This window comes from Botrytis cinerea, chromosome 14 (genome assembly GCF_000143535.2).
Source record: "Botrytis cinerea B05.10 chromosome 14, complete sequence".
NCBI classification, from domain to species: Eukaryota; Fungi; Ascomycota; class Leotiomycetes; order Helotiales; family Sclerotiniaceae; genus Botrytis; species Botrytis cinerea.
The window spans coordinates 1,607,162-1,632,436 of NC_037323.1; the positions used below are offsets into that span (position 1 = coordinate 1,607,162).

The following is a 25,275-nucleotide window of genomic DNA, read 5'->3' on the forward strand; positions in this document are numbered from 1 at the left end:
CGATTCCAAGTCATGTCTCGATTCACGCAAAAATTGCCTATGAGTGATTTCCAAGAAGGGACGCGCGTCCAAATTCGAATTCTGGTTCCGCAAATTATCAATTTGTGCTTGTGCTTGGTTGTTTCGAGCCTTCAACTCAACGTTTCGTACATGCTCTTCATTCTGAGCATCCAGACTACTTCTGTAGCATGCTAGGCATACTTGTACGTGGCTTTCATCGTCAGGTGGTGGTTGGACAAGGTCTACTGCGGGAGCATCATCACCAGAGCATATGACACAAGATGGTGCATGTTGCGCTGAAGGTTGTTGTTGTGGATCTTGCATGTTCAACTCTTCTCCTAATACGATGCTGCTCATCACTGCATCTTCTGCTTCGCCACTGTTGACTGAGACTTCAGGATCTGCATGGACACGTGATTCTGCCAAAAGACCACCAGCGAATCTTGCTCTGGGAGCTTCGTACCAAATGTAGCCTCGATCTGTGAATCTTTCCGTGATGATACTCACATCTTCTTGAGTGAGGCCTCGTTGGAAACGTTCAAGCCTGACTACGAGGACTACTTTAGTCTCTGATTCACTGACTCGATCGATCAGGTAGGTAATGCTCTTGAAATAGTTGACGGATAGCGCCCTTTAACATGTCGGTTGTCCAGTGACTGAGATGTATACCGAATAGGATTTTTGACTCCATATTGCCTGTATTGGATCTTCAGAAATTAGCATTTAGTCAACAAGCAGCAAGTGAGAAGAAGAACTAAAGCCCTAGATTCCCACATGTTGAAAAAGGCGTGGCGCCAGCAATAGAGTGTTTGTGTCGGTTTTAAGGAATACAAGAATTGATTACTATTCTTTAACGTGCTTGAAAACTGGAAAAAAGGTTTGAATTGTGGAACCTCGATGTAGGGGCGAAACAATGAGGGACAATGTTTGGATGATCTGTTGAGCCTTTTTTTTTTCAGTCTTGAAGCTTGATGACGAACGAGGCTAAAAGAAGAGGCGAGCATACACATTTCATTGATGTCGATACTGTGCGAAAGTACGCGAGGCCAGAAACGTCTGCAAGGCATGTAATTCTGCACCAATACTGCCTCAAGGCTGGTTCGAAGCTAACTTCGTATTCAGATATGAGCGTTACCTGACGAACCAAATCATGAAGTCTGCGGGTGGCTACAAAAAATGTTTTTATCCAGATTGTCACCATGGAAAAATCGTATTGCAGGCAGGACACTGGTGGTGCCGTTCTTATCATCGCAATTGCAGAGAACACGGGGAATGGCACACGAACGAAACCTGCGCCGAAGCCGATGCAGAAATAGAAAAGGCTAGAGCTGCCCCTAAGACAGTCGAGGTATCACAACAATAATTACAGGAAGCAGAAACAGAAGTACGTCGGTTGAAGAGGCGCATCTCAGAGATGGAGAATGCAAGCGCCAACTAAAAGACTGAATCAGTAGTGTAGAGACAAAAGTTAACATGAGTTTAGGCGGAGGGTGATGATGGCGAGGGAAGTTATGATAAACGACATTGAGAATAAAATTGGTGGACAATGATTGAATAACAGGTAACACGACGAGAGGCAGGGAAAAGACGAGGTGATAATCGCTCAGAATCTATTATGGATGGCGTGGTGGATAGGAGGAACACCTTGGTTTAATGGGTGAAAGATTGGCAATCTGACCAGTTGAAAGAATGTGAAGTTCAAGGTAGTAATAAGGGAGATAATCTTCCATTCAGTGAGTAACTAGATCAACGGTGCGACATATATAAGGTTATAGGGATATCGTCGAATAGCCAGTTCGGCATAGGTTATCCTACAAATCTATCAAAAGTGCTTTTATCGTTCATGAAAATTCCATCGCAAGTCATGCGGTAACAATTCCAAAATGACTTACTTGGTAGGGTCACTCACAGTTCTCAGTTACTCAACAATGCATTGCCAAGTTAACATATACTAGGTACCTATCAACAGATATCAGATTGAATTCAACAAAATCAGGCCAAAGGAAATCAAACTCTATGAAAATTAAACTATTAGTACACAACGAGATCATAGAAATTGTAGCAGGATACCTTCCCTTCCCCCATCCCATACCTTCAGCCCCACTTAAACACTTGGAAGCGCTTTCGGTTTACCGCGCGCAAACGTTAACCACTGCCGAATATCAACCTAGTATGCACCCACCTCTTTCCTCTCCAGTCTCTACACAATTTATCTTTTGCTTCTATTGTTTGAATTCCCCGTGTAAGGCGAGTGCAGGTTTGACATGAGATATCTGGTTCAAGACCATAAAAAAATCATCGAGTTGAGTTGATTTTCAGATCGAAGGCTTCCTTACTCTGTTCTGTATTTGAACTTGTGTCGAAGAAAGAAAGAAAGACTTAATGATTTTGAGCCCAATTGCGCAACGGCGCAATCAAGCTACATCGGCGCCAACCTTGTTCATTCCAAAGTCTCAAAAACAATGATACCAATTCACTTCCTCCATCCATCGTTCCCTTGACCCACTCACCAAAGCCGCGCCTTACCTTACCTCACTCCCCTCCCCTCCCCTCCAAAGATCAAAATGGCAAAAAATGGTAATCATAGCGATCAAGTTCCCCCGGGGCTCCGTGGTCTCACCCGTAGGCTGTTACAGTCTCCCCAGTATACCTGTATGAAAGCCCGCAAAGGTCCGTCCTACATTCTCGGACTCGCCAGTCCGTTATGCTTTACCAGCCAACTCGGCCATAAAGACCGGCGACTCACATTGTGTTGAGAGCGGAAGCGCAAGAGAGTATATGAAGTAAAGGTGAGTGATGGGGTGGTGTAGTTGGAAAGTTGATGGGTTTCGTTTGGTTTGGGATTGATTCATTTTTGACTTTGAGATTTTGAGGTGCGAGATAAGATGAGTGATGTATTCACTTGTTTTGGATCCACTTTTTGAGATGAAGCTCAATGGTTGTTTGTATGATATCTAGTACTGGTTGTGACTTGCCAGAGGAATGAATTTGAGTTCTCAGTGTGGTGCGGTCAACGCCGCCACATTACTAGCTTCGCGACGTTTATATCGCATGTGTTTGAACTTTGAATAGCCAGCGGAATGTTCAAGGTATCGAGTGAGAACAAACCTTATCATCCCATCCAATTCACTAAATTAAGTTCGTCTCAATCATGTCTGATCTTCAAATATATCACTGCAAGTAACGTTGACCACTTAGATACCCAACAAATCCATCCATTTCAGCCATTTGAGCGACAAAGATTTCCACAAAACCAATTTTCGATATTACTTTCATGACGCAGCAAGATATTCTTTAGGTATTGGGAGTCTGGTAGTAGTTTGTTACTACAAGTTCTTTTCAATGAATAAAGAGAAGGCTTCCACACAATGCTTCGAATTCCAGTCAGAATCACCCATTTTCAAGAGAGCAAAGCAGCCGAGACTCGAAGTCACTCGATACTATCGAGAGAAGTCTATTTACCGTGTTCAGATATAGATGGATGCATTTCCGTATTACACCCTTCCATTACCCATTATGAACACGTATTACACAATTAAACGAGCGGGAGAAAAGGGGAAGGCAAGCATAGAAGAACGCCAGTCTTGCTAAACACACTAGCTTTGCGAAGGGAGAGAAAATTCTGAGTTGGGATTCACGAATAACTATAGTCTATATGCATGCACCTTTCAGTCCTCCGTCTATCAGAAACAGATTGATTGCGCCCGCGCTTCAACTAGCCAACACATTTCAGAGTGATATCTAACACCAACAGCCACTTCCTCTGATGATTATGCCGATATTTCAGAGCCTTTGGTCGCTATAACCTAAAGATTTCACACATTCTAACGTGGGCCCAACTTATAATTCTTCAGTTCAATGGAGAGAATTCCACAAACGTCATGGCGAGTAAGCAATTTCTCGAATTCTCGAGCTCCACCCATAAATCTCAACCACAAGCTGACATGAACACGAAACAGAGCTGAAGCACCTGCGCAAACTTTCTCCTGGGGAGACGAAAACTCTGGAAAAGAATGTATGTACTCATGACTGAGACTGAGTATTCCTGCAGCTTGCGCATCTGAGATCTTCAAAACGCAGACATAGATCTGAGGAAAGTAAAAAGGTCGATGATGATATTTGATATCCCGCCAATAACAGATGTTTAGATGTGATATCCTCCAAAGTGCATCCCAACAACCAAACCCCCTCGAACGTGCACAAATAAGCATCTTTACCAGCTACCCCCAATTCTCTATAAGTCATTTGCTACTTGCAGCATTCCCAGCCCCAGATCCATCCTCCAAAGCTCATGTATACTATCCAACCCACTTCATTAGTAGAAGACGCGGTGATATCAATCGTGTCCAAATACGAGACTATTTCACCTATTCCGCAAAAGGCACGACTGGTAATCAATGCGTTTGTTTGTAATGGAAGCAGAAATGGATAAGAGCTTTGCTGCAAGAGGCTGTGGTAAAGAAGGAATATTCGTCTCTAGCGAAAGCGCTTTGTGGGATATGGGAATATTTGATAGGCATGAAATCTGGGTTAGAGAAGGATATGGGTATCTTCCTTGTTGCTTGACGAGGGAAATACTTCCTAACGGCTGGAAAGGCATATTTTGTGTGCTATTTGAGTTGTATCTCATCTGCAGTTCGTCGTGTTATACACTGGAACTTTCCAAGGAGTAGAAGGGCATGTTAAATGGAATGCTGTGAAGAAAACACTACTCCGCTGTGAATCTCACTTTTGCAATAAATCCGAAGCTACGCATGCAAACCCACCAAAATCAACCTACAACATTCACAACTTCACAACCACACATCAATATCCAAAGTCAAACATTTTGAGAGAGCAGTAATATAGCATTGATTATTTCTACCACTGCTAGATCCCAACCCTCCTCACGATCTTCTAGTCCGTAGTCCAGTCCATCATGGGTATCATTTATCAATCCTAGATGTTATATGTAACCATCTATTCATCATCCTCCTCAGCATCATCACCAACAACGTTGAAGAATCTCAATTCGTAAACGCCCTTGGAGGTGGAGACAACACGGAGCCAATCTCTCAATTGGTTCTTCTTGAGGAACTTCTTGGTCCTATTGTCGTGATGGATTAGCATGGATTCTGAACTCAATAGAGATTTGCAGAAAAATTCCACGGAGAAAAACTTACAAGTACTTGAGGTAGTGACCAGAGTTAACAGAGGTCTCGATCTTGATGCTCTCTCCATCCTTAACGATGGAGACCTTGTCACCCAAGTTGCTCTTCAATCCATCGACCTTAAGGTTGTCCTGGAGGAACTTCTCGAAAGCAGCGGTATCGAAGATCTTGTCGTTGGCGGGCTGCTTGCAGTCGATAACAAACTTGCGCTTGACGACTGGTCCCTTCTTGTTTCCGGCCTATTTGATAGAAAATAAGTTAGCCTACTGTATCACGCCATAACTCTGCAGCAGAGCGGGCCAACAGCAAAGCGGTTCTTATTCATGGACGTACTTTGGCAGGCATTTTGATTGATTTTCGTGAGGTCGCAAAGAAATGGTTATCCTACGCCGAGTTGAATGTTGATGATGATTGAAGTAGGAGGTGCGAAAATCTAAAATTTTCTGTGTGGGCCGCCAAGAGTTTGAGTCGCTTATTGATTACGTAATATGGAACTGAGTCCCGTGAATATATGCCTCATTAAAAAGGCATCTTAGTGAAAGGGCTGAAAGGGCTGAGAGAGGGTGGGGAACAGAAGCTTCAATACGTACAGGGCGTGTCTTTGAAGAGTGCTGGGTCTGTGCACTCATATATTTCTCCACTTGAATGAGCATAACCTCATCTACTTTGAAATTCAATATTAATTCAATTAAAAATAACATTTTTCAAAGGACTTTCGGATTTCAATAATATATATATTACGATTTATATATCTATTTTACACAAGCATAATCATTCACATTTCTAAAGTTATACTGATAATTGGGATCCTATAGTAATTTTGATGAGTTCGGTTATTGTCCTGCACTCTTCAAAAACCTGCTCTCACAGTTTCTTCAGACTCGGCATTTTATTGTTCATTCACCATGAAGTACCAGCTAGACACTGACTAGGTATTCAAGAAGTCGATCTCTCCAAGAGTGGGAAGCTTCAATTTTCTACAACGGCTTGGCTACTTCAATTTTCATGTCGGTGAGAGTAATGTAAAACATTCAATCTACCTTAGCATGCCTCAATCGGTCAACGGGTACATGATTGCATTGGAAGGTTGACAACACAGCAAGACATGCATATTCCTAGACGTTTTGTATTTGATAAAGTAATTGTAATCGGATTGCAATCATCCATTAGATTATTCATCCATCCGTTCCTCTGTATGATCCCCCCCTGAAGACCCATATTGCACGACATGTCCGTAGACATGCTGCCAAAAAACAAAACAAAAAAAAGACCATTCCATTAAAACCCCATGTAGGAAATGCGCGAGAAAAAGTATAATCAGAAAACTGCAATCATCCCAAATGACCCATGTTCATGCATGTTTATGTCTAACTCCCGAGTCATCCTAATTTCAAGCCGAGAAATATTCAGCAGCCGACTCTTCCGATGCCAAGAGGTTGATTATTCATTAATATGTCTGAGCATGAACCGTATTGGTCCGGCCTGATTTCGAGAAGATGTGAAAGAGGTGGGAAGACGATCGAGATATCGCATGATCGGAGTCGAGTACGGTATATCGTTTATTGCTGTTCGAGGAAAGTCGTTGTCATGAGAAGCTTAATACTTCAGAATAATGTATAGAGCGTGGATGATACCGGGGATATATCCAAGAATGGTGAGAAGGACTGTGTAGCACGTTAGCATTATGGCCTTTTGCAAGCGGTAACATCACGCATGGATAGTCTTACTGTTGATGAGCAAATCGGCACCGCAGCCTCTCTCAAGGAATACACCAAGAGGTGGTAAAATGACGGCGAGAATGATCTTGCAGATATCGCTACAGTAGAATGTCAGTAATCGAAAGTCGTTGATTTGATTGATGAGACTGCCGTGCGACAAAGTCTAGCAGTGGTTGGGTGGGAGCATGATTCTTACCTTGCTGTGAAAGGCATGATGTTGGATTTAATTGGTGAAAGGGTGTGTGTGGTCGAAGTGTGTTGTTGACTGACTGATTGATGGGTGTCTTGGAAAACGAAGAGTTCTTATTCTTTGTCTTGATGGTTGCTGATCGACGATCGATGTTTGATGGAGAGAAGATTGGAATGTATGTTTGCAAAAGGAAGTACCTCACCACAGGGAAAGTGGACCTTTATGTATGAGCACTGAGGAGAGCTTTGGGCCTTGGGCGTGTGGAACTTGAATGGTACGATTTCCCGATTTTGCTTGAGTCGAAATTACAACGTCACTAATTTACCTTATTTTACCTATTCTTATCAACCAGCAAGAAAAGAGTTGGCATTATCACGGCCGAAAGCAGCTTAGCCCAATTCACAGGTGTGGCACAACCAAGAAATTCGATTCACAAGGCCAGCCAACCATCGTCCGTGACTAGCAGATTCTTAAACCACATTACGTCATAATATCTCTTCCATCTCTTCCTTCACTCCCTTCACTTGCTTCAGTCGTCGTGTTTTTATCTTCCAAGAGAAACTAAAGCGCCAACCAGCCAATCCTGCCTATGGACACAATTAAATCCGACGCATGGTGAGTGTCCCTCGAGGAACCTGCATGATATTAAAACTCCTGTGTGCCACAATCGAGTCACCCCATTTGTATGGTTCTCGTGGATGTTGCGACGACTCAACAACTACAACGGATGAGCACAAAGCAGGAAGGAGCATCAGGGTAACTGCCGGGAGGGAAGGACATTGGCTTTTCGCAGTGCCGCATGCATTCCGATTGGTTTCTTTTTCGGTTTCGGGGACCTTCAGATGTGGCACTGTGGCTGAGCTGTGGCTGCTCGCGGAAAATCTTCATGTGATTGCAAACCCGGCATCTGATTCGTCTCTCTCTGTAATCGACACTTTGCTAAGCCGCATACACGGCAAGAGATATGTACATGGAACATTCGGAAATCTTGGCTGTCAACTTCATCTTGTGATTATTCATTTCTTCCAATTAATCATCTCGATATTCCGAATCCCGGCAACTGTAATTCAAAGCCACAGTGAAATGACGAGGTTGGGTTGTGTGTGCTGCAAAGAAAATATCCTAGCATTTCTCGGGTCGACTTGTATTGGTGCGTATTGGTGCGTATTGGTGCGTATTGGTGCTTATAAGGCTACTCGAGACGAGTCAAAGCAATGTCTAGACTGTATTTAAGATTTAAGAAAGCTTGGTCTATTTGGTCGGCCATGTGGCTGAGCATCAGAACAAACGGTGTCATGGTACAATACCTGGGGTCCGCGGTTGATGTAAAAAAAAACGACATACCAAACCCTCCAAAATCAAATCTTTTTTTAAAACACTATTGCTTTAAAATTGAACTTTTTTTTCGAAAAAAAGTTAAAAATCAAATCAAATTAAAATAGATTATAAATGATAAGCTTTTGTAATATTTCATTGCTAATTCAAAATCAAAAAGTATTGACCATCGATTTTAAAAAAAAAATATTAAAAGTGGTACTTTTTTTTAGTGTACCGTTTTTTACATTCACCGCATGGTAGGTTGGTGAGAAGAGACATTGAATCGCATTTCATAGTAGCTAGACTGTCTTTACACGACTCCCCTATTAACATCATATTGTTACATACTGTTCTAGAAGGATCTCAGACGTTTAGCTTATACACGAGTGCGTTAAGGAGCTCATTCTAATCAACCCAATTGTGCTGCTCATTTGAGCGAAGAAGAGCCATATTTCATGATGTGAGTAGGTACGGTTTCATTCGAGACAACTGTCATGTATCGGTTTGGGGCTGAAAGAGTAGAAGCACACATCATTCCTGATGCTGCGTTATGGATGAAAATATGGGTCACAAATACCAGTCCATCAAGTGAATGTGAGAATAGGCGAAGATGAGTATGCTTCAACTCCTGTAAGCTACTCACACTTAGGTGACACCTATGCAACTTCGTTGGACATCAAGATTCTGAACTTAAAGATGTTCGCACGAGCTCTGGCTGGACTGATTGATACTCTAAAAACATCAAATCTTCATATGACAATACGGTGTCTAGGGAGGTCATCAGTTATCTGGACTCAATCAGGTTTGAAAATTGAGGGAAAAATACATTTGAAACTGTACAAATTCATCAGAACTCCCTAGTATACATTTCGGCAACGATAAAAAACAATTCTAAATAATGTTAACATACAAATCTGAGAGCTCCCCAGTGACGACGATGACCTTGATTAGTCGAATTAAGAGACGGTTGACCTTTCATCATGCCTCAGGTATCAACCCCACCACGCTCGGCGCATTCATACACAAATTTTATGTTTATGCACGTTCAAAGAACATCCTCTTCAACCCATCTTATAACCACCATACGATATGCCACGAGATCCTCTCATCGGCCTCGTAGGCAAGCCCTCTTCAGGGAAAAGTACAACACTTAACAGTCTTACAGATGCTACCTCCAAAGTTGGTACGTAAATGACCCCTATATCATTTAATTCGACCCAAAACTACCCCTCCATTTACTCACATTTTCTCTCATGTAGGCAATTTTCCGTAAGCACTCATTCTATTAACTATATGCGCAAATACCCACCGTATCGTACAAGAACTGGAGAAACCGCACAAGATCAGAGAGAGAAAGACAAAATACTGAGCCAGTTCCAGATTCACAACCATCGACCCTCAACGCGCAATCGGATATCTCCAAATCGACTGTGCCTGCGCTCGCTACAATCTCCAATCACGTTGCAAGCCCAACTACGGTTCCTGTATAGATGGCCGTCGCTCTGTTCCTATCGAACTCCTCGATGTAGCTGGTCTCGTGCCTGGCGCACACGAAGGAAAAGGTCTCGGAAATAAGTTTCTTGACGATTTACGTCATGCAGATGCACTCATTCATGTCGTAGACGTAAGTGGTACCACCGATGCAGAAGGAAAAGCAACAAGAGGCTATGATCCTAGTTATGATATTGTGTGGTTACGTTCAGAGATCGTAGCATGGATTCGAGGAAATTTGATGCAAAAGTGGGGATCGATAAAACGGAGACACGTAGCTGTGAAGGCTACAGCTGTTGAGACATTACAGGGTCAATTTTCTGGATATGGAAGTACAAGTGCGGTGGTTGCGCGGACGCTGGATAAATTGGCATTGAAGGAGCCATTGGAACACTGGTCCGATGAAACAATTGATTTGGTGGTGAATGCTTTCACGGATGAAAAATTTCCAACGGTCATCGCGCTCAATAAGATTGATCATGCGGATGCGGATAAGAACATAAGCAAGATTGCAAAGATGCAGGATCCAAAGAGTATAGTGCTATGTAGTGCTGTTTCGGAGGTTTTCTTGAGGAGATTGGCTAAGCAAGGCTTTGTGAAGTACACGGAGGGAAGTGAGTTTGTGGACACGAGGGAGGACTTAATTGCTGATGGTGATGAGACTGGAGGAGGGCTGAAAGAATTGGATGAAAAGCTCAAAAACAGAATTGAGAATTTAAAGGATATGGTCCTTTACAGATTTGGAAGCACGGGAGTAGTACAAGTACTTTCTCGAGCAGCAGAGTTACTAGGTTTAGTACCAGTATTTCCTGTAAGGAACGTAGGAAGTTTGATAGCAGGAAATGGTGGATCTGGAAGTGAGAAGGTATTCAGAGATTGTGTATTGGTCAAGAAGAATACTACAGTTGCGGAGTGTGCGAGAAAAGTTATGGGAGATGCTCCATTGGCTTATGTTGAAGGAGCCGGTGGAGTAAGAGTTTCGGAAGATGCTATTGTTTCTGTTGGTCATAATGATGTGCGTACAATTGCCATTTCATACCTGTTTGAAGAACCTTTACTAACAACTACCAGATCCTTTCCTTCAGAGTCGGAAGAGCATGAGGAGCTCACAATTTTCATTTCAAAATTCATTTGTGATGTTGTGGGCCTGGCGTTTTAGGAAGAAGGATTCAGCATAGCAAATGGCGTTCATGAGGTCCAATTCAAAATTAAATACATTCAAGGTTTACTTGAGTTATGTGTTGTTGACATACAGCAGATATGGTCTTTTGTTCAAGTATTGAATACGTGCCAAATTATTGCTATCATAAGATTGTATTTCCGTAGATTTCCCTCAGCAGTACATATGTTAGTATTTCAACAATAAGCGAATATGTTAACAGTGGTCGATCTTCTCTATCTCTCCACGATATTTTCTAGCGCGATCAAGAAATAGCACATATTAGCTCTAATAATAAATATACTAGAAAACGGTCGCTTAAAAATTCTGATATTTTTGGGGGGGACTGGTATTCTCCGATCTTAGGACATTAATAATACATAACACCAACATGAATTGGCCAATCACTCACCCACAATCGTCATACAGTGGTTCATCCGGTAAAAGGGAGGCGAACATTTACTCCGTACATACCCCGCATTCTAGATCTCGATAAAGAAGTTGTGACGACATCGATTGATTGATTGATCGATGCATCCAATCCGATGCAATTACCGACTGCCAAGTAGCCACTAATGCACAGATGAACGATGAGCTAAGGACTCTGGAGTCTGCAAGGAGAAAGCCTCGAGAAAGTTCCATAACTAGCATGCTCTGGACCTGATAAGCTCTGGAGCTATAAAATAGCTTTTTCTTTCTCGCTACGATAGGTACTTCCCGGTGTGTTTCTCGCACAATCTTATTCTGGATATCCTTTGATTTCTTTTCTTCTTCGAATCTTTCTTTCATATTTTCTTGTGATGTGGTCTTGATAGGAGAGATATATACATCCGTACATACTTGCAAGACTTGTCACACAGATCAATCAATCAATCAATCCATCCATCAATCGATAATCCCAATCTCCAACTCTCAATCACCATCACCATCACAACCACCAACTACCACACCACACCACACCACACCACACCACAACCCAGCATGTCCCCCGCGTTCTCCACCTCCCCCGCCTCGCGCATCCGTCACCTAACTCCCAATCCCCGTCTCCATCTCCAATTTTTCCGCACCAGCCCCACCACCCCTCACAGCCAAGCCCAAGCCCAAACCCAAACCCAAGCACCCGCCCTCCAACGCCGCCGCTCCTACTCAACCAGCACCGCCTACCGCACACCCTGGACCGGGCGTCCCGCGTCCGAAAACGCAGGCACAGATGCACAGACGGAAAAGCACAATGTGCAACATGACCAGTCGCAGAAGAGCAAGGAGGAGAAAGTGAAGGGCGAGAGCGGGAGTGCGGGATTGGAGGAGAAGCCGAGTGAGCGGAGTAGAGAGGGAAAAAGGAAGGTGCAGGTGGAGTTTCCGGAGGGGGCGAAGAGGGGTCCGGTTATTGGGATGGAGGACGAGAGGGGTGGGGTGAGTTTCTTTTTTTTTTTTCTTCCCCCTTTTTTTTTCTGTCGGTTGGGTGATTTGTTGGTTTCGGGTGAGAGAAGAGAGTAGAAAGAATCTCGACTAACAAAACACCTGCAAATAGAAAGGTTCTTAAATCTGAAGAACCTTGGATACACAGTGCTCATACTGTACAGCTCTTATCGATTGAGAGAAATCTGTACACTACGCGATTAAGGATTCGTGGATAGATATAGCATATCTGCATCAGCTTGAAGGCATGCTTTTTCTCTATCTGGATATCTGAAAACAATAGCGCTATCCATGTACACAAACCAATCAAAGACTATCCTCAAGACATCTGATCTACTGAACAACTGTCAACCGTCACCTTATCTGAGACGCAGACATCGCAGTGATACTTATTCCTCATTGCAAGTTCTCTTGAATCAGTCAGTTGATCATCACATTAATGATTGTGCGAGATAGCCGGAATCAGACTGATCTTCTATCGTTATATGTGCTATTGCGAACCTGACATATAAAGTATAAAATCAAAACAAGATAAATCTATCCATTTCAAAACCTCCCCACAACACCACCAGGGAACATAAATCTTCACCCCTCTCCGCCCCTGACTATCATGGTTAGTCAATCAGTCTTAATCAACCATCTCTATACCTCGCCATGCCCCCAGTGGTATTAGTAATAACACTATCATATCTACAGCTAGCCAGCAGCTAATCTCACATCTCGCATCTTGCACCCAACAAGCACGCAGAGTGAGGGGAGGGGAGAGGCACAAAAGATGATTCCTCGATATACATCAGATTTCTATTGTTTCATCTACAGAGGTATATGTGAAATGGATTAACGAACTAACAGACGACTAACTCTTCTATTTCGCTAATAAGAGGTGAGTAACTTTAGCGACATCTCGATAGTATGTATTCGAGACAGTATGTATTTTGTGAAAAGAGATACATGTTCGAATATTTTTCATCGTTATTTTACTTAATTAGTTGTTTTTGAGATAGTTGAATAGGGGGGGAAGTTGAGTTTATTTAGGTGTCATGTTATATTGTATTGTATAGTTACTTGCACGATGCATTAGGAAATATTGTTATGTATAGCACATGAATGAAAATGCGCAGTGCGATTGATACAGATGACCGATTTTTGTGTTTAGATGATGAGATGATGAGATGATGAAGTGTGAAGTGTGAAGTGTGAAGTGTTCCATCGTACTATTTCTACCATTCATTACCATGTTTCCATTTTTCCTGCATAGGCGAGACAGAAAAGATTCATACACAAGTGTGTAGGCGTGCAGCTGTCGAGCAAGAAAGATTCCCTGCACACCAGCCACGAAAGAGAATCAAGCTTTCTCAGGAATTCTCATAAGGTATGTCCGGCGATGAGACATCGACCTTCAAATCCCAAGCCGATATCTTCTCATCCTCCGTTTTCGACGGGGAGTTTTCTTAAAGCCCTGTTTACTTTAGTACTACTAATATATCAATCATCTAAAGTTGGCATACGTATTGCCCTTCTTCCGTTCAAGGGTGTTGATCGGATAGTAGCATCCACGATCATTGTAGTTCTCCGCATACAAGGGTCCTCCTCTGAGATGTTGAGAAGTAAATCTGAAGTCAAGATCCTTTCTCCACTTGCTCGTTTGTGGATTTTCGACCGGGGGTAAAGCGACAGGGAATCAGCCTCCGACCAATCTCCCTCTTCCCAGATGCCGAAATGCGAAAGCGGAGGTTTGTAAACTCATAAGTCGTGATGGATGTTGCGTTTGTGCAACCAAGTGCTGCAGTGCCGGTGCATCCACACGAAAGCCGATAGAACAGGAGAAATAAGAAAGTGCATCATAGACCAAGCGAAGTGGGCCTCCGTATCAAACTCCTATATCCAAACAGACGCCGACAAAGGGAATCCGCGATAATCAAAAGCAGCGCTGCAGAATTCCTCGATCAAATTCCCGTAAGCGCACCGTATCACAACCCACACAAACCCTAACATCTAATATCATACTCACACGAAGTCCACCTTTCAAAGTAATCTACACAGTCTTCTCTCCCTCAGAACTTGTCTTATAAATCGAAGATGTCGTATCATAAACCAATGCGAAAGGTGGACATCCTGCAGCGACCATAGCCGCTATCCAAGCCATGATCATTTGATCATTATCATATCTCTGATCCGGGTTCAGAGAGAGATCCGACGGTGCCGAAGACATTGTTTCTCTCTCCAGCAACAAACAAAATGTATAAGTTATATCTCAACCGGTAAATATACGAGGAAGAATACGGAAGATCGTCCAGTCGCCGATATGCAACACAGCCACCGACTGCCACTCGCAACAAAATATCATAGAAATAAGAAATTAGTCGCCGACGACTAAAAATGCGTATAGACCAATAAAGGTAATAACCTTCACGTCGATCAATACCATGCATAACATAACCCAAACCATCGGAGCTCACCTCCCTATATATATCAAGAAAAAAGGGTGGGCACAGCACAATCCATTATCACGGAACACATGAAGCCTCAAGATGTGGGGACCCAAAAACAGGTGGGACAGAAAAATTCGCGACATTTCGAGAAATTTCTACCGCAGAGCGACGACGACATAGATGCGACGTTCTTGCATGCGAGAGCAAGCCACCGCGTAACAATTCTAGTAGAGTGGAGATCATGCATTCCTGATTGAATATATCATGCTGGAATTATCTGGAAGGATAATTTGGGTTAAATGGTATTCGACTCCGAGCGAGAGGATTATGATGAAGGAGGAGTTTGTGTGCTACATCACGTGCTACCCCCCACGCGATATTGAGAACTTATTAGTCGTGTTCGTGGTGCTTTGACAATTTTGTTGGTCAGGTACCTGGTAAGTACGGAGCTTATGCTCCTTGATATAAAAAAGATAATGAAAGAGATAAAGCAATCACTTCCGCACAAAAGGGTGATAGGATAGTCCTAGGAAGTGGTGCCCACAAAGATTGGATGGCGAAGGACTAGAATGCATCCAGGTGCCAAAGAATAAGCAAAGGGAAAACAAAATATTGAACCAGTAAGAGATTTGCAGTCCCTACCTCGAGCTGAGACTTCAATACAAGTCTCATATTTTGGCAAACATGCTCAAGTTGTGTTGTCATGTTCTCCAATCTCAAGAGGACGGAGAGAAGTTCACGGGACAGGAGACAAACAGAATATGTGCCTAGGAATCACGTTCATACCGAATACAAATTGCCATCATACACACTGTGACACACACCCACGAACGCAATGAGCAAATAATTTTAATGTTTTGTTATATACTCGTACAAATGTACTGAAGGATGACCCTATACTATTTACAATCCCTTCCTACCAGATTGGAGTTCCTAAACCGCATATCCATCAATATCAAGGTTCTATATGCCCCATGGAGATTTTGAAAAGAGAAGGGGTCACAGCCCAATCAATATACAACCCTTATCAAAACCCCACAGTCGTAGTTCCCCACCCACAAAGTGATGTTATCTATTGTATGAAAATGTGGAAAGTAATTCGAATAGGCTGGAGCCACTGAATAATATGCCCATAAAATACTCCTCCTTCCTTCCATTTCCGTTAACATTGAGAATCTTTAAAGGAGAAATGTAAAAACACAATCAAAGTCGCAATACAAGTACAATCGTAATCTTCTTTTCCCATTCCGCGCTATGCAATACAAACGCCCAAATTATTTCCATGAACATGTTATCGTTTCCTGCTGAAAAAAGTATGATATAAAGTGGCATAAGTGACCCTTAGTTGTTGATCTTGTTTTCCTCCAGAGACTTAGCCAATTCTTCCGCCAATTCAACATTTTTGAGTTGGAGAACCCATGTTTCCAACTTTCCATCGTCGCCAACAGTATTAAGCTTGACAGTCTTGCCACTGGCCTCATATTTGAATTTCGAAAAAAGTGATCTATTGATGATGATAGATCCTGATGGATCACTTCGCAAAACAATTCGAGTAGCCTTCGTCTCTTTGTGGCTAAGTACCTTCAGTGGTCCAACACCTTTGGTATCCCATGGGCTAGAATTTGCGTCACCAGCCTTTGCTGGATTGAACTTCAAAGCTCTAGTTCGAACAGAGTAGACAGCATCTTCATGTTCTTCACCTGGACTAGATTCCAAAAGATTCACCTGAGCGTGGACCTTTTCGGGATCATTATCATCAGCGCCACCGGTGGCTGCACCAGGTGAGTTGGCTCGGGATGCATCTGCAGAAGGGAATGAAGAAGCCGGTGCTGATGGTGGAGCGCCGAACTGGAATCCTGTAGTAGCAGTAGATCCACCAACGAGAGTAGAAGCTGAGGTTCCAGAACTACCAAACAACCCTCCCAATGGGTTGGTTGTTGGTTTGGTTGGGGTAGAAGAGGATGGTGTAGCACTAGTAAAGCTGAAAACTGGTGCAGAAGGTGCATCACTACCAAATTTGATTGGTGTATTTGGTTTCCAGGTTTTATCTTCAGGAGTACTAGAAGTTGCGCCAAAAGAGCTACCGAATATGTTTGTGGCTGGCTTTGGAGCCAAATCATCCTTCTCTTCTGGAGCAGCACCAAAAGTCATGCGACTAGAAAGACTTCCGCCAGTACCAGGAGTGGGTGTGACTGCACCAGTCTTGGCAGCTGAACCAAACAAATTGAACTTTTCTGGTTCAGGAAGTGATTTTTTGGAGATATTGCTAGAGCCATTCTCATCAACAGGAGTACTAGGTGAACTTGCAGTGCCCTTGCTTGGGTTTGATTGGTAACTTGTATCTTTCTTTTCACCATCCCGGTCACTGTTAGAACCACCGTCAGAACTTTCATCGTCCTCGTCATTCTGATTCTTGGATTCTACATCAGAGAGATGCGCAAATGGGTTACCAGAAAATGAGGGGGTCTTTCCTGAAGCAATTGCAGCACCATCAAGGACAGATCCATTGCTAGAGAACAAGTTAGGAGTTGATGCTCTTGAGGTGTTTGCCGAGTTAAAGATACTCTCAGCAGTGCCGGTAGCAGGTTTAGCTTGTCCGAACAATGGCGTAGAAGTAGTGGTAGCAACCGGTGGGAAGATATTTGTAGCGGCTGGCTTTGCAGTCTCTTTTGGCTCGGTGGCTTTTGGAGTATCGGTGGATTTGACGAGGAAAGAAGGAGCCTTGACCTGCGCAAGCTTCTCCAATTCTTCAAGCTCCGCAGCTCTCTTCTTCTTGTATTTAGCCTCCCACTCAGCTTCATCATCGTCATCGGAATCAAATTCATCATCCTTAGCTTTTTGCATCAAAGCCTTTTCGTTATCTTCTGCATATGCAACGGCCTTTTTACCAAATTGAGCCATGAAGTTGACGGGTCCACTTCCAAAAGTTGGTGGCTTGATACCGCCAGTAGGAGCGCTAGCGAAGATAGGTGGTTTAATACCACTAGCACCAGTAAATGTGGGTGGTTTAGTAGGGGAGGTAGTAGGTGTGGTAGATGTAGGTGCGAATGCGAAGACTGGAGGTTTGCTTGGCGTAGTAGAGGGTGCAGCGGTATTAGGTTTGATAGGAGAAGCACCTGCCAAATTTCCAAAAGGATTTGCAATAGGTGCCGCTGCTGGAACCGATGCAGCTTCCTTAGTAGCTCCAGGCAATGCCCGAGTCTTTCTCTCTGGACTGACAGATCTGGTTGATTTATCTGGGCTGTCCAAAATGTTCTTGAACATGTTAGAAGTGCTTGAACTAGAACCGTTTAGAGTTTTCTTGTTGCTGTTCTTGCCATCTTCAATACCTTCAGGATCATTTTGAGTCAAATAAACCTCGGCTCTTCTCTTCTTGCTGCTACCAGTGTCAACTTCCTCGTTCTTTTTGCTGTTACCACTGTCAACTCCTTCGTTGTGACTTGAATTCTCAGGTCTTCTCTTCTTGTGTCCGCCACTTTCTCCGCCACCTATTTCCAATTGAGTGTCACTTCTTCTCTTCTTACTTGGAGTTGGTTCTGGAGCTGCGCTTCTGGAAGGCGATTTGCTTGGACTGGATGAACGGCCAGGCTGGAGTTTTGGTGCTTTCAATACCGAATTGCCATTGATCTCAGACTCGGAATCGTGTGTCGCACGTGAGCGTTGTCTTTCTGGACTACGAGTACTCCGCGATCGCTTTTCTGGGCTAGCAATGCGATGCGAGCGTTCTCTATCTTGTCTAACTCGCTTTTGAGGGCTCATGTTTTCTTGGTTCTCGTCATTCTCATCAGCCTCTGCCCTGCCTCGCTTGTTGGAAATATGATCAATGTTATATTCTGCAAGAATCTCCTTCTTTTTGGCTTCCATCCATGCCAATCCTTTAGATGGATCTGCTCCAGGGGGCAAATGCTGGAAGTAAGCTGCCATTGATCTTTGCACGGATGCAATGCGCCAAAGTGCTTTGAATTCTTTTCTTTGAACCGCGTTAAAGTTAAGAGGCATATTGGAATCCATCTCCATGTCTGTGGGTTCAGATACTTGGAACTCAAAATCGGACAATCTACCAGGAGCAAGTGCTCTCGTAACAGGAGCAAGTGCCTTGTTATTGGAGGGCGGAGACTGCGAAGATGAGTCTGTAGGAGCAATGAGAGCCATTGAATGTGAATCGGAGCCGTTGCTCAAAGATCCGTTAGAGGGCTGGACATCTTGTGATTTAGAAGAGAAGCTATTAAACAAGTTGCTTGTAACGGGCTGTGCTGCGTCCGTTGGGTTGTCTACTGATTTGAAAGGAGAAGAAGCTTTGTTTAAACCAGACGCCTCAGCAGTACCGCGAATCTTGAAGGAAGATTCAGATTGGCTGGTAGATGGAGCAGCGAACTGTGGAATGTTAGCTTTATTCACACTATCATTCGATGAATCAGGAAAGGGAACTTACAGCTTGATCTTTGGCTGCACCGCCCAGTTGATGTTCTGCTGAAGAATTCTGCTTGCCAAAGCTTGCGAAGAGAGCATTTGGAGTTTGGGCAGATGTCTTCTCTGGCGAACTGTTCGTTGCATTCGACCCAAAGAGTTGTTGGCCGGCCGGTCTGTTCGGACTAAACAGATCAAGAGTTTGCTTGTCTTTTGGCTCTTCTACAGATTTTGATCCAAATAGATTGTTGCTTTGGCCATTTTCCTGGTTGTTAGGATTGAAGAGATTTGGAGTTGATTCTGCTGGTTTGCCAAAGCCGGTAAAAGGTGTTGCAGGTGCAGGCGTTCCTGGAGGGTTGGCGAAGATATTCGATGTGCTCGAAGCAGTTGGGGTCGAATCAGTAGGCTTGAAACCACCAAAGAGTGAATTGCTTGAAGTTGATGGAGTTGACTCGGCAGGCTTAGGGCTACCAAACAATGAGTTGCTTGGAGCCGTTGGAGCCGACTCGGAAGGCTTGACACCACCAAAGAAGGAAGTATTTGAAGAAGATGGCGTTGTCTCTGCGGGTTTGACACCACCGAAAAATGAGGTGCTGGAAGCAGCTGGGGTAGCCTCAGCAGGCTTAGCAGCACCAAAAAGTGGAGTGCTCGAAGCAGTCGCAGGAGGAAATGACGAGTTAACACTGCCAAACAAATTGGTAGTAGTGGTTGGTGCTGATGTAGTGGGGAACGAAGCAGAAGTGCTTCCAAACAAATTCGTGGTACTTGGAGCAGCTGAAGTTGCAGGGAAGGATGAGGTGAAAGAGGAAGACGGAGCAGATGTGGTTGCAGTAGTGTTGCCGAACAGGCTCTGAGAGTTTGAAGGTGCAGCACTGGTAGAATTGAGACCAGTAAAACTCGTATTGGCTTGGTTTGCAAAGGAACCACCAAAGGAGCCGCCAAATGAGTTATTTTGCGCACCGAAAGAATTGTTGGTATTGTTCTGTCCGAATGAGGTACCCGAATTTTCCTGTACAAATTGATTTTGGTTAGCACGATAGTCCGCAAGCATAGGTCCATTGGCAAAGATGGATTCAGTTGGTCTGGCTGAGAAACTTCCACGGTAAGTAGTGTCGGCAGACAATCCTAGTTGGCCTGTTGGATATTGAATTTGAGAATGTTGTACTGGCGCTTGCCCAGCTTCTGGAGGATACTCGACTCTGTAATTGCCAAACATGTTTCCAGCGTCTTCGTTTGGATGAACGAACTGTTGGTCAAAGGTTGAATTGCCGGGTTGGTTATTGGAAAAGGTTGTGGGAGAGCTATTGAAACCAAAGAGAATTTGAGAAGGATCGGAATAAAAATTACTTGCTTTTTGATTTTCAAGGGTGAGAGGATTTTGTGCCTTTGAAAGTGAATTTGCACCAAAATTCAAAGAATTTTCTGCCGAACCCGAATTTGTCGCACCGAAATTGAAGGCTGGGGTGCTATTATTCACTGGAGCTTGTGACGAGGAACCAAAAGCAAAAGTGGAATTACTATTGTTATCTGCCGCTTGGGATGTAGGTGTAAAATTGAAGCCACCGAAACCTGAAGTTGATGTTTGAGTCTGCGGAGTTGAAGATCCAAAATGGAATCCACCTCCGTTCGACTGTGTCGCGTTGGCTGCACCGAACATATTTTGTGGTTGTGTATTATTGGAAGAACCTGATGTATTTGATTGCTGCTGTTGATTATTATGATGGAATGGAGAGTGTGAAGCAAACAAGGCTACCTCGTCTTCACCAGCTGCTCTGAAGCCACCGCTGAATCCCTTGCTTTTTCTTAGAGCTTCTTCGCCCGTCGTATCTGCACGTGGGTCATCGTGGTTGGTTGATGCAGCTGATTGTGCGAACGGATTTGGTGTCGAGTCTCCAAATGAAGGACTGAAAGATGGTGTTCCGGCCGGCGCTGAAAAGTTGAATGCACCAGGCGCAGCTACACTTCCACCGAACAAACCGCCACCGCTTCCACCACCAGCGGCAGCATTATTATTAGGGTTGTTGTTTTGTATGGGTGGAAAGCCACTACTTTTTTGACCGGCTAATCTGCCTCTAGGTTTTGCTTTGATGCTGCGTGCTGCTAGCTGAGCAGCATTTGCTTGTTGCGGCGAATTCATCGCGAAGGCAAGGCTGAGAATTTAGTTGACGCGACTTGGTGATCGACAGGACCGAGGATCAACGATTACAATGGTTGTCGCGTCCTCTCGGATGGAGTCGATAAATCTTGAATCGCCAGGGAAACAAGATTGTTGAAAGTGTTGTCAAAACAATTCGCAAACTCGAGATGAAGAAGTTGATATCATATGAGTATTGGGTATTTAGGGATGTCGCATGCGAAAAATGTGGGATCGACTGCAAAGACTTGGAGTAATTTATCTTGGTATGCAGTTTCTCAAGTCTAACATTGATTGAAGAATGAGATGTCGCGTTTTTGTCGTGATTGCCGAAATGATTGTGAATGGAATGGGGATAGAATAGAAGAGACTCGAGTTGCAAAGAAAATGACGACTACCTATGTAAATAAATTGATGTACGGCGCGATGTTTAGCGGCAGGAGAGAAATTTGATTTCTTTGATTCCTGAGGCATTCACTCTACTTATACGACAGCAACAACAATCAAATTAGATCCAATCAACGGTGAGTGCAGTACAATTACCTGGGTCTCTACACCAATGACAAGATGGTACGGCTCTATGGTTCAAGAATACACAGCCTTACAACATTCACTCAGTAGGTAGGCAATGGTAAGTTTATTATTGTTATTATTATTCTTCTATAATTTGTTCCCATGGGAGAACGCAATACATATCTGCACGTGACTGAACATCGAATTCCAGCCGGGGGAAATTCTACATCACAGTCTACACTTTCAAGACACAGTATACAACATATCCACTCTACTACACGGGTGTTGAATGTGGTACATCTGTGGTTGAACAAGGATCATGGCACAGAGCCAATCTCCATTACGGTAAAGATCTGGACCAACAAGCACTCGAGCAGATGTCTGGAAAACAATATATCTAAGAACTTTACAGATCTCAGTGGTTTTTCATTTCTTGTCACAACGAAGAAACCCCTTCTGGAGAAGATGCGAGCTCTTCTCTGATAGTAGGGATCAGAGTGCTAAATTCCGGCGTCAAATTAGAATGAATAACTCTTATGTGTTAATTGCTAGTTGCAAGCACATCGGTGAGAAGACGCTCTGAGCGTTAGGTAATATTAGCCAAGATTAAGTTTGACCTTGAATGTAACGAGGGAGAAGAAATTGTTATCCCACAATTTGTGTGCCTGGTGCCTCTTGCTCTTCCTTTACAAAGGGCCATATAATCAAGATCGCCTCTGTGAGTCTACCTTGCATTCATAACCTTGGTTCAAGCGCTACCATTAAACGTTCAGTGGGCACAGCTGCAACCCACTCTCTTCGATTTGGTAATTCGACAGGCTGGAACACTCCAGGGCTAGACCCTTTTGCTTCGTCTGGATACGATCGAGGCTGAGACCAAGGATGCGTTTGTACTCGGAAGTTGCGGATTACTTGGGATATTGACAGGAACAGTTCCAAATATGCAAAGCTTGTGAGATATCCATGTAAGTCTTATGCTCAGGCAGTACCAAAGAAAGAGAGGTGGACTTACTGTGCGCCCATACAAATATTTGCACCCTTGGAAAATGGTATGTAAAATTTATCCCGTAGAGGATCATCTCTAATATTCTGTCCGTCAGATGTAAGCCATCGGTACGGATCGAAATCCTTTGGCCTTGGAAACGCGACTGGATCGTGAAGATACCAAACTGGCGATGAGCTGATTACTGTCTACGACAGAATCCCGGATCAGCGCTTGTTGAGGAATTCATCAGCGAGAAAGGGAAGCGAGAATCCTTACATTTTCTGGTAAAAAGTGCCCGTAGAATTCTGCTCCGCCCTCGGGTGCAAGACGAGGAAGCATGGCGGTAGCTGCACTAGTCCATCGGATACCTTCTTTTACACAAGCCCGCAATCTAGGTATACCCTCTAAGGTTGTCATATCCGTGGCAAAAGATACAGTAACAAGATCCTGGAATAAGTCTTCCTGGAACCCAGGATTACTTCCTAAAGCCCACAAAATGTGAGCTAAAGTTGCTGAGGTTGTATCCGTGCCTGGACCTAGATTTTCTGTCGCTTCTGACAAGGCTGTAGAAGAAGGCAGATTTGAATTGACCATGGTCTGGACCAAATTTGGGAAGGGAGAAGTCGATTTTTCCTGGCTTGCGTTGTTTGAAAGCGCTGTGCGCCAACTTCTTTCCGCCCACTAATAGACGCTAAGCATTGATAGATTGCAATAATATTCATGAAAAGATACTTACCTGATGAAAATCGAGCATTGCTTTGCTATAGGGGGTCCTGTATCCTGTTATCGAAGACACAATTTGTTCCGTCCGTTCACACGTATTGCACAAGCCGGGAAAACTGGTCAGCTATTGGGAAAATTAATATAAGAAGTATCTGAGCTGGCTCGACTTGAGCTTACCAGAGGCATCCAAGTGGCCTTTTGATCATTTTTTGCTATCATGTCGAGTTCGGCTCCTTGAAAGTATGCATCGAGAGCACCGATCGTATGACCGAATGAGAAATCAGCTGGATCGTTTCCATCAGCACGTTTTCACCTAAAGGCTTCCACAGGCAATAATACACATAATATCCGCTTCGAGTGCGCGACATACTGGTAACAAATCCACCCCATCTCTGCTCGATGCAATATTTTGCACAAAACCTTCGATATGATGCAACATCAGTCCTTCTAATTTATGCATTTGGCTACGGTTGAATAATTGACCCATGAGTCTTCTACGTTTTGAATGTTCCACGGGGTCACTGAGAAGATTAGTTGATGTCCGACTATTAAGTTCAAAGAATCATACGTTATTGAGAACAAAGCAGGACTGCCACCTTGTACAAACTCTCCATATACCCGTGGATCTTTCTTGAATCTGCTATTCACCTTGTGAACCGCATCATACATTTCCATGGAGTAAAATGAAACTTCATTTGGGCCGATACGAACCAGAGGGCCTAGGATTATGTCAGTTGTACAATCTGTTCAAATTATTATGCTTCAGCATACCGAGCTTCTGGTGAAGTTTGGGCAGATCTAAGGTTATGCGTCCTCTGAATTCTGTTGGGAAAGCCCATAACAGTCGAGAGTACGGTGCACATACTCCTGCATTGGGGATAGATGACAATGGCGAGAAGTATTCGCGAGCAATTCTCTGTTTCAGATTTTAGGCTTTTGCAAAACTGTTATAGGGAAGGAGACTATGACTTACGATGAGGCAAAGTCCTACAAGGACAAATGCCGTGCATTCGGCAAGTAGAGAGAGAGGGAGCGGCATCGTTTCTTGGCCCAAGTAACTTGATCTCTTTTCAGAAAGCTCAGAGGAGGCAGCGATATCAGATACGAAGAATTACAATCACTCATGAGCTTTTGTTCAAAGAAGTTGTGTCTGCACCCAGGATGCCGCACTCCGTTCTAGTAGTGGGGGTGGTATCACATTGTCGGGACCGGTAGTTGCGTGATTGATGCAGTTTCGGGGAAATTCGTGCATACAGCTAGATTCTCAGTCCAGCCCATATTAGCAGATAGAGAGTACGCTCCATCAAGAATACAAACTATTGGAATTTCATTGGCTCATCTCCTGGAGAATCTGGACGTCAGTCGAAACTTCATCTGACTGTACTCCCTAAAGTCGCTGCGGCATATCTCGTGAGTGCCATGAGCAAGGAAGTATGGGGAAGAAAACTAAATTATGTATCTTGAGGATCCACCATCACGATCAACACATTTTCTTCAAACATGCCGTCATGACATCCCTGTCGCCAAACAAGCGAGGTGCCGTTTTTTCGACAGTGGGCATTTTAATTTATGAGACGCTTCCACACGCTCAAAAAGAATAATTCATCCATCAAGAACGGAGGGTGTCTCTGTCGAGT

General features: G+C 43.7%; 6 protein-coding genes across 7 annotated transcripts; 2 read left to right on the forward strand and 4 right to left on the reverse strand.

The window, feature by feature from the left end:
* Window positions 1–4,829: 4,829 nt before the first annotated feature.
* On the reverse strand, window positions 4,830–5,577 carry BCIN_14g04100 (hypothetical protein). Its single transcript, XM_001547822.2, has 3 exons — window positions 5,484–5,577; window positions 5,163–5,389; window positions 4,830–5,086 (listed from the first exon to the last, which is right to left on the reverse strand). Exons 1-3 carry the CDS (start codon window positions 5,493–5,495, stop codon window positions 4,960–4,962), a joined length of 366 nt encoding a protein of 121 aa, XP_001547872.1. The 5' UTR covers window positions 5,496–5,577; the 3' UTR covers window positions 4,830–4,959.
* A 679-nt stretch (window positions 5,578–6,256) lies between these two features.
* On the reverse strand, window positions 6,257–7,359 carry BCIN_14g04110 (hypothetical protein). Its single transcript, XM_001547823.2, has 3 exons — window positions 7,065–7,359; window positions 6,878–6,966; window positions 6,257–6,814 (listed from the first exon to the last, which is right to left on the reverse strand). The coding sequence occupies exons 1-3, from the start codon at window positions 7,079–7,081 to the stop codon at window positions 6,747–6,749; spliced, it is 174 nt and encodes a 57-aa protein (XP_001547873.1). The 5' UTR covers window positions 7,082–7,359; the 3' UTR covers window positions 6,257–6,746.
* Window positions 7,360–9,408: 2,049 nt separating this feature from the next.
* Window positions 9,409–11,264, forward strand: BCIN_14g04120 (hypothetical protein). The gene is made up of 4 exons (XM_024697222.1): window positions 9,409–9,558; window positions 9,635–9,644; window positions 9,756–10,881; window positions 10,938–11,264. The coding sequence occupies exons 1-4, from the start codon at window positions 9,465–9,467 to the stop codon at window positions 10,965–10,967; spliced, it is 1,260 nt and encodes a 419-aa protein (XP_024553037.1). The 5' UTR covers window positions 9,409–9,464; the 3' UTR covers window positions 10,968–11,264.
* A 461-nt stretch (window positions 11,265–11,725) lies between these two features.
* On the forward strand, window positions 11,726–12,771 carry BCIN_14g04130 (hypothetical protein). Its single transcript, XM_001547825.2, has 2 exons — window positions 11,726–12,438; window positions 12,557–12,771. The coding sequence occupies exons 1-2, from the start codon at window positions 12,007–12,009 to the stop codon at window positions 12,566–12,568; spliced, it is 444 nt and encodes a 147-aa protein (XP_001547875.1). The 5' UTR covers window positions 11,726–12,006; the 3' UTR covers window positions 12,569–12,771.
* Window positions 12,772–15,690: 2,919 nt separating this feature from the next.
* On the reverse strand, window positions 15,691–21,815 carry Bcnup2. 2 transcript variants are annotated; one of them, XM_024697224.1, is made up of 4 exons: window positions 21,037–21,815; window positions 20,635–20,985; window positions 19,309–20,292; window positions 15,691–19,250 (listed from the first exon to the last, which is right to left on the reverse strand). In XM_024697224.1, exons 1-4 carry the CDS (start codon window positions 21,418–21,420, stop codon window positions 16,218–16,220), a joined length of 4,752 nt encoding a protein of 1,583 aa, XP_024553038.1. In that variant the 5' UTR covers window positions 21,421–21,815; the 3' UTR covers window positions 15,691–16,217. The 2 variants fall into 2 exon arrangements, with proteins under 2 accessions (XP_024553038.1, XP_024553039.1); XM_024697223.1 differs by having other exon boundaries at window positions 20,635–21,815.
* Window positions 21,816–22,517: 702 nt separating this feature from the next.
* BCIN_14g04150 (hypothetical protein) lies at window positions 22,518–25,246 on the reverse strand. Its single transcript, XM_024697225.1, has one exon. The coding sequence runs from the start codon at window positions 23,507–23,509 to the stop codon at window positions 23,162–23,164; it is 348 nt and encodes a 115-aa protein (XP_024553040.1). The 5' UTR covers window positions 23,510–25,246; the 3' UTR covers window positions 22,518–23,161.
* Between the last annotated feature and the right edge of the window lie 29 nt (window positions 25,247–25,275).

What these genes read in the sequence shown, in the direction of transcription:
- BCIN_14g04100 (XM_001547822.2), bottom strand. An exon ending in GGTCACTACCTCAAGTACTT is followed by an intron (nt 5,087 to 5,162) that starts GTAAGTTTTTCT and finishes TCACGACAATAG; the next exon opens with GACCAAGAAGTTCCTCAAGA.
- BCIN_14g04130 (XM_001547825.2), top strand. Translation starts at nt 12,007, where the DNA reads ATGTCCCCCGCGTTCTCCACCTCCCCCGCCTCGCGCATCCGTCACCTA.
- BCIN_14g04150 (XM_024697225.1), bottom strand. Translation starts at nt 23,509, where the DNA reads ATGGTCAATTCAAATCTGCCTTCTTCTACAGCCTTGTCAGAAGCGACA.
- BCIN_14g04110 (XM_001547823.2), bottom strand. An exon ending in TGCCGATTTGCTCATCAACA is followed by an intron (nt 6,815 to 6,877) that starts GTAAGACTATCC and finishes CGTGCTACACAG; the next exon opens with TCCTTCTCACCATTCTTGGA.
- Bcnup2 (XM_024697223.1), bottom strand. Translation starts at nt 21,420, where the DNA reads ATGAATTCGCCGCAACAAGCAAATGCTGCTCAGCTAGCAGCACGCAGC. An exon ending in TCACCCTTGAAAATCAAAAA is followed by an intron (nt 20,293 to 20,634) that starts GCAAGTAATTTT and finishes CAATTTGTACAG; the next exon opens with GAAAATTCGGGTACCTCATT. An exon ending in GTGCAGCCAAAGATCAAGCT is followed by an intron (nt 19,251 to 19,308) that starts GTAAGTTCCCTT and finishes AACATTCCACAG; the next exon opens with TTCGCTGCTCCATCTACCAG.
- BCIN_14g04120 (XM_024697222.1), top strand. Translation starts at nt 9,465, where the DNA reads ATGCCACGAGATCCTCTCATCGGCCTCGTAGGCAAGCCCTCTTCAGGG. An exon ending in TTTCTGTTGGTCATAATGAT is followed by an intron (nt 10,882 to 10,937) that starts GTGCGTACAATT and finishes AACAACTACCAG; the next exon opens with ATCCTTTCCTTCAGAGTCGG.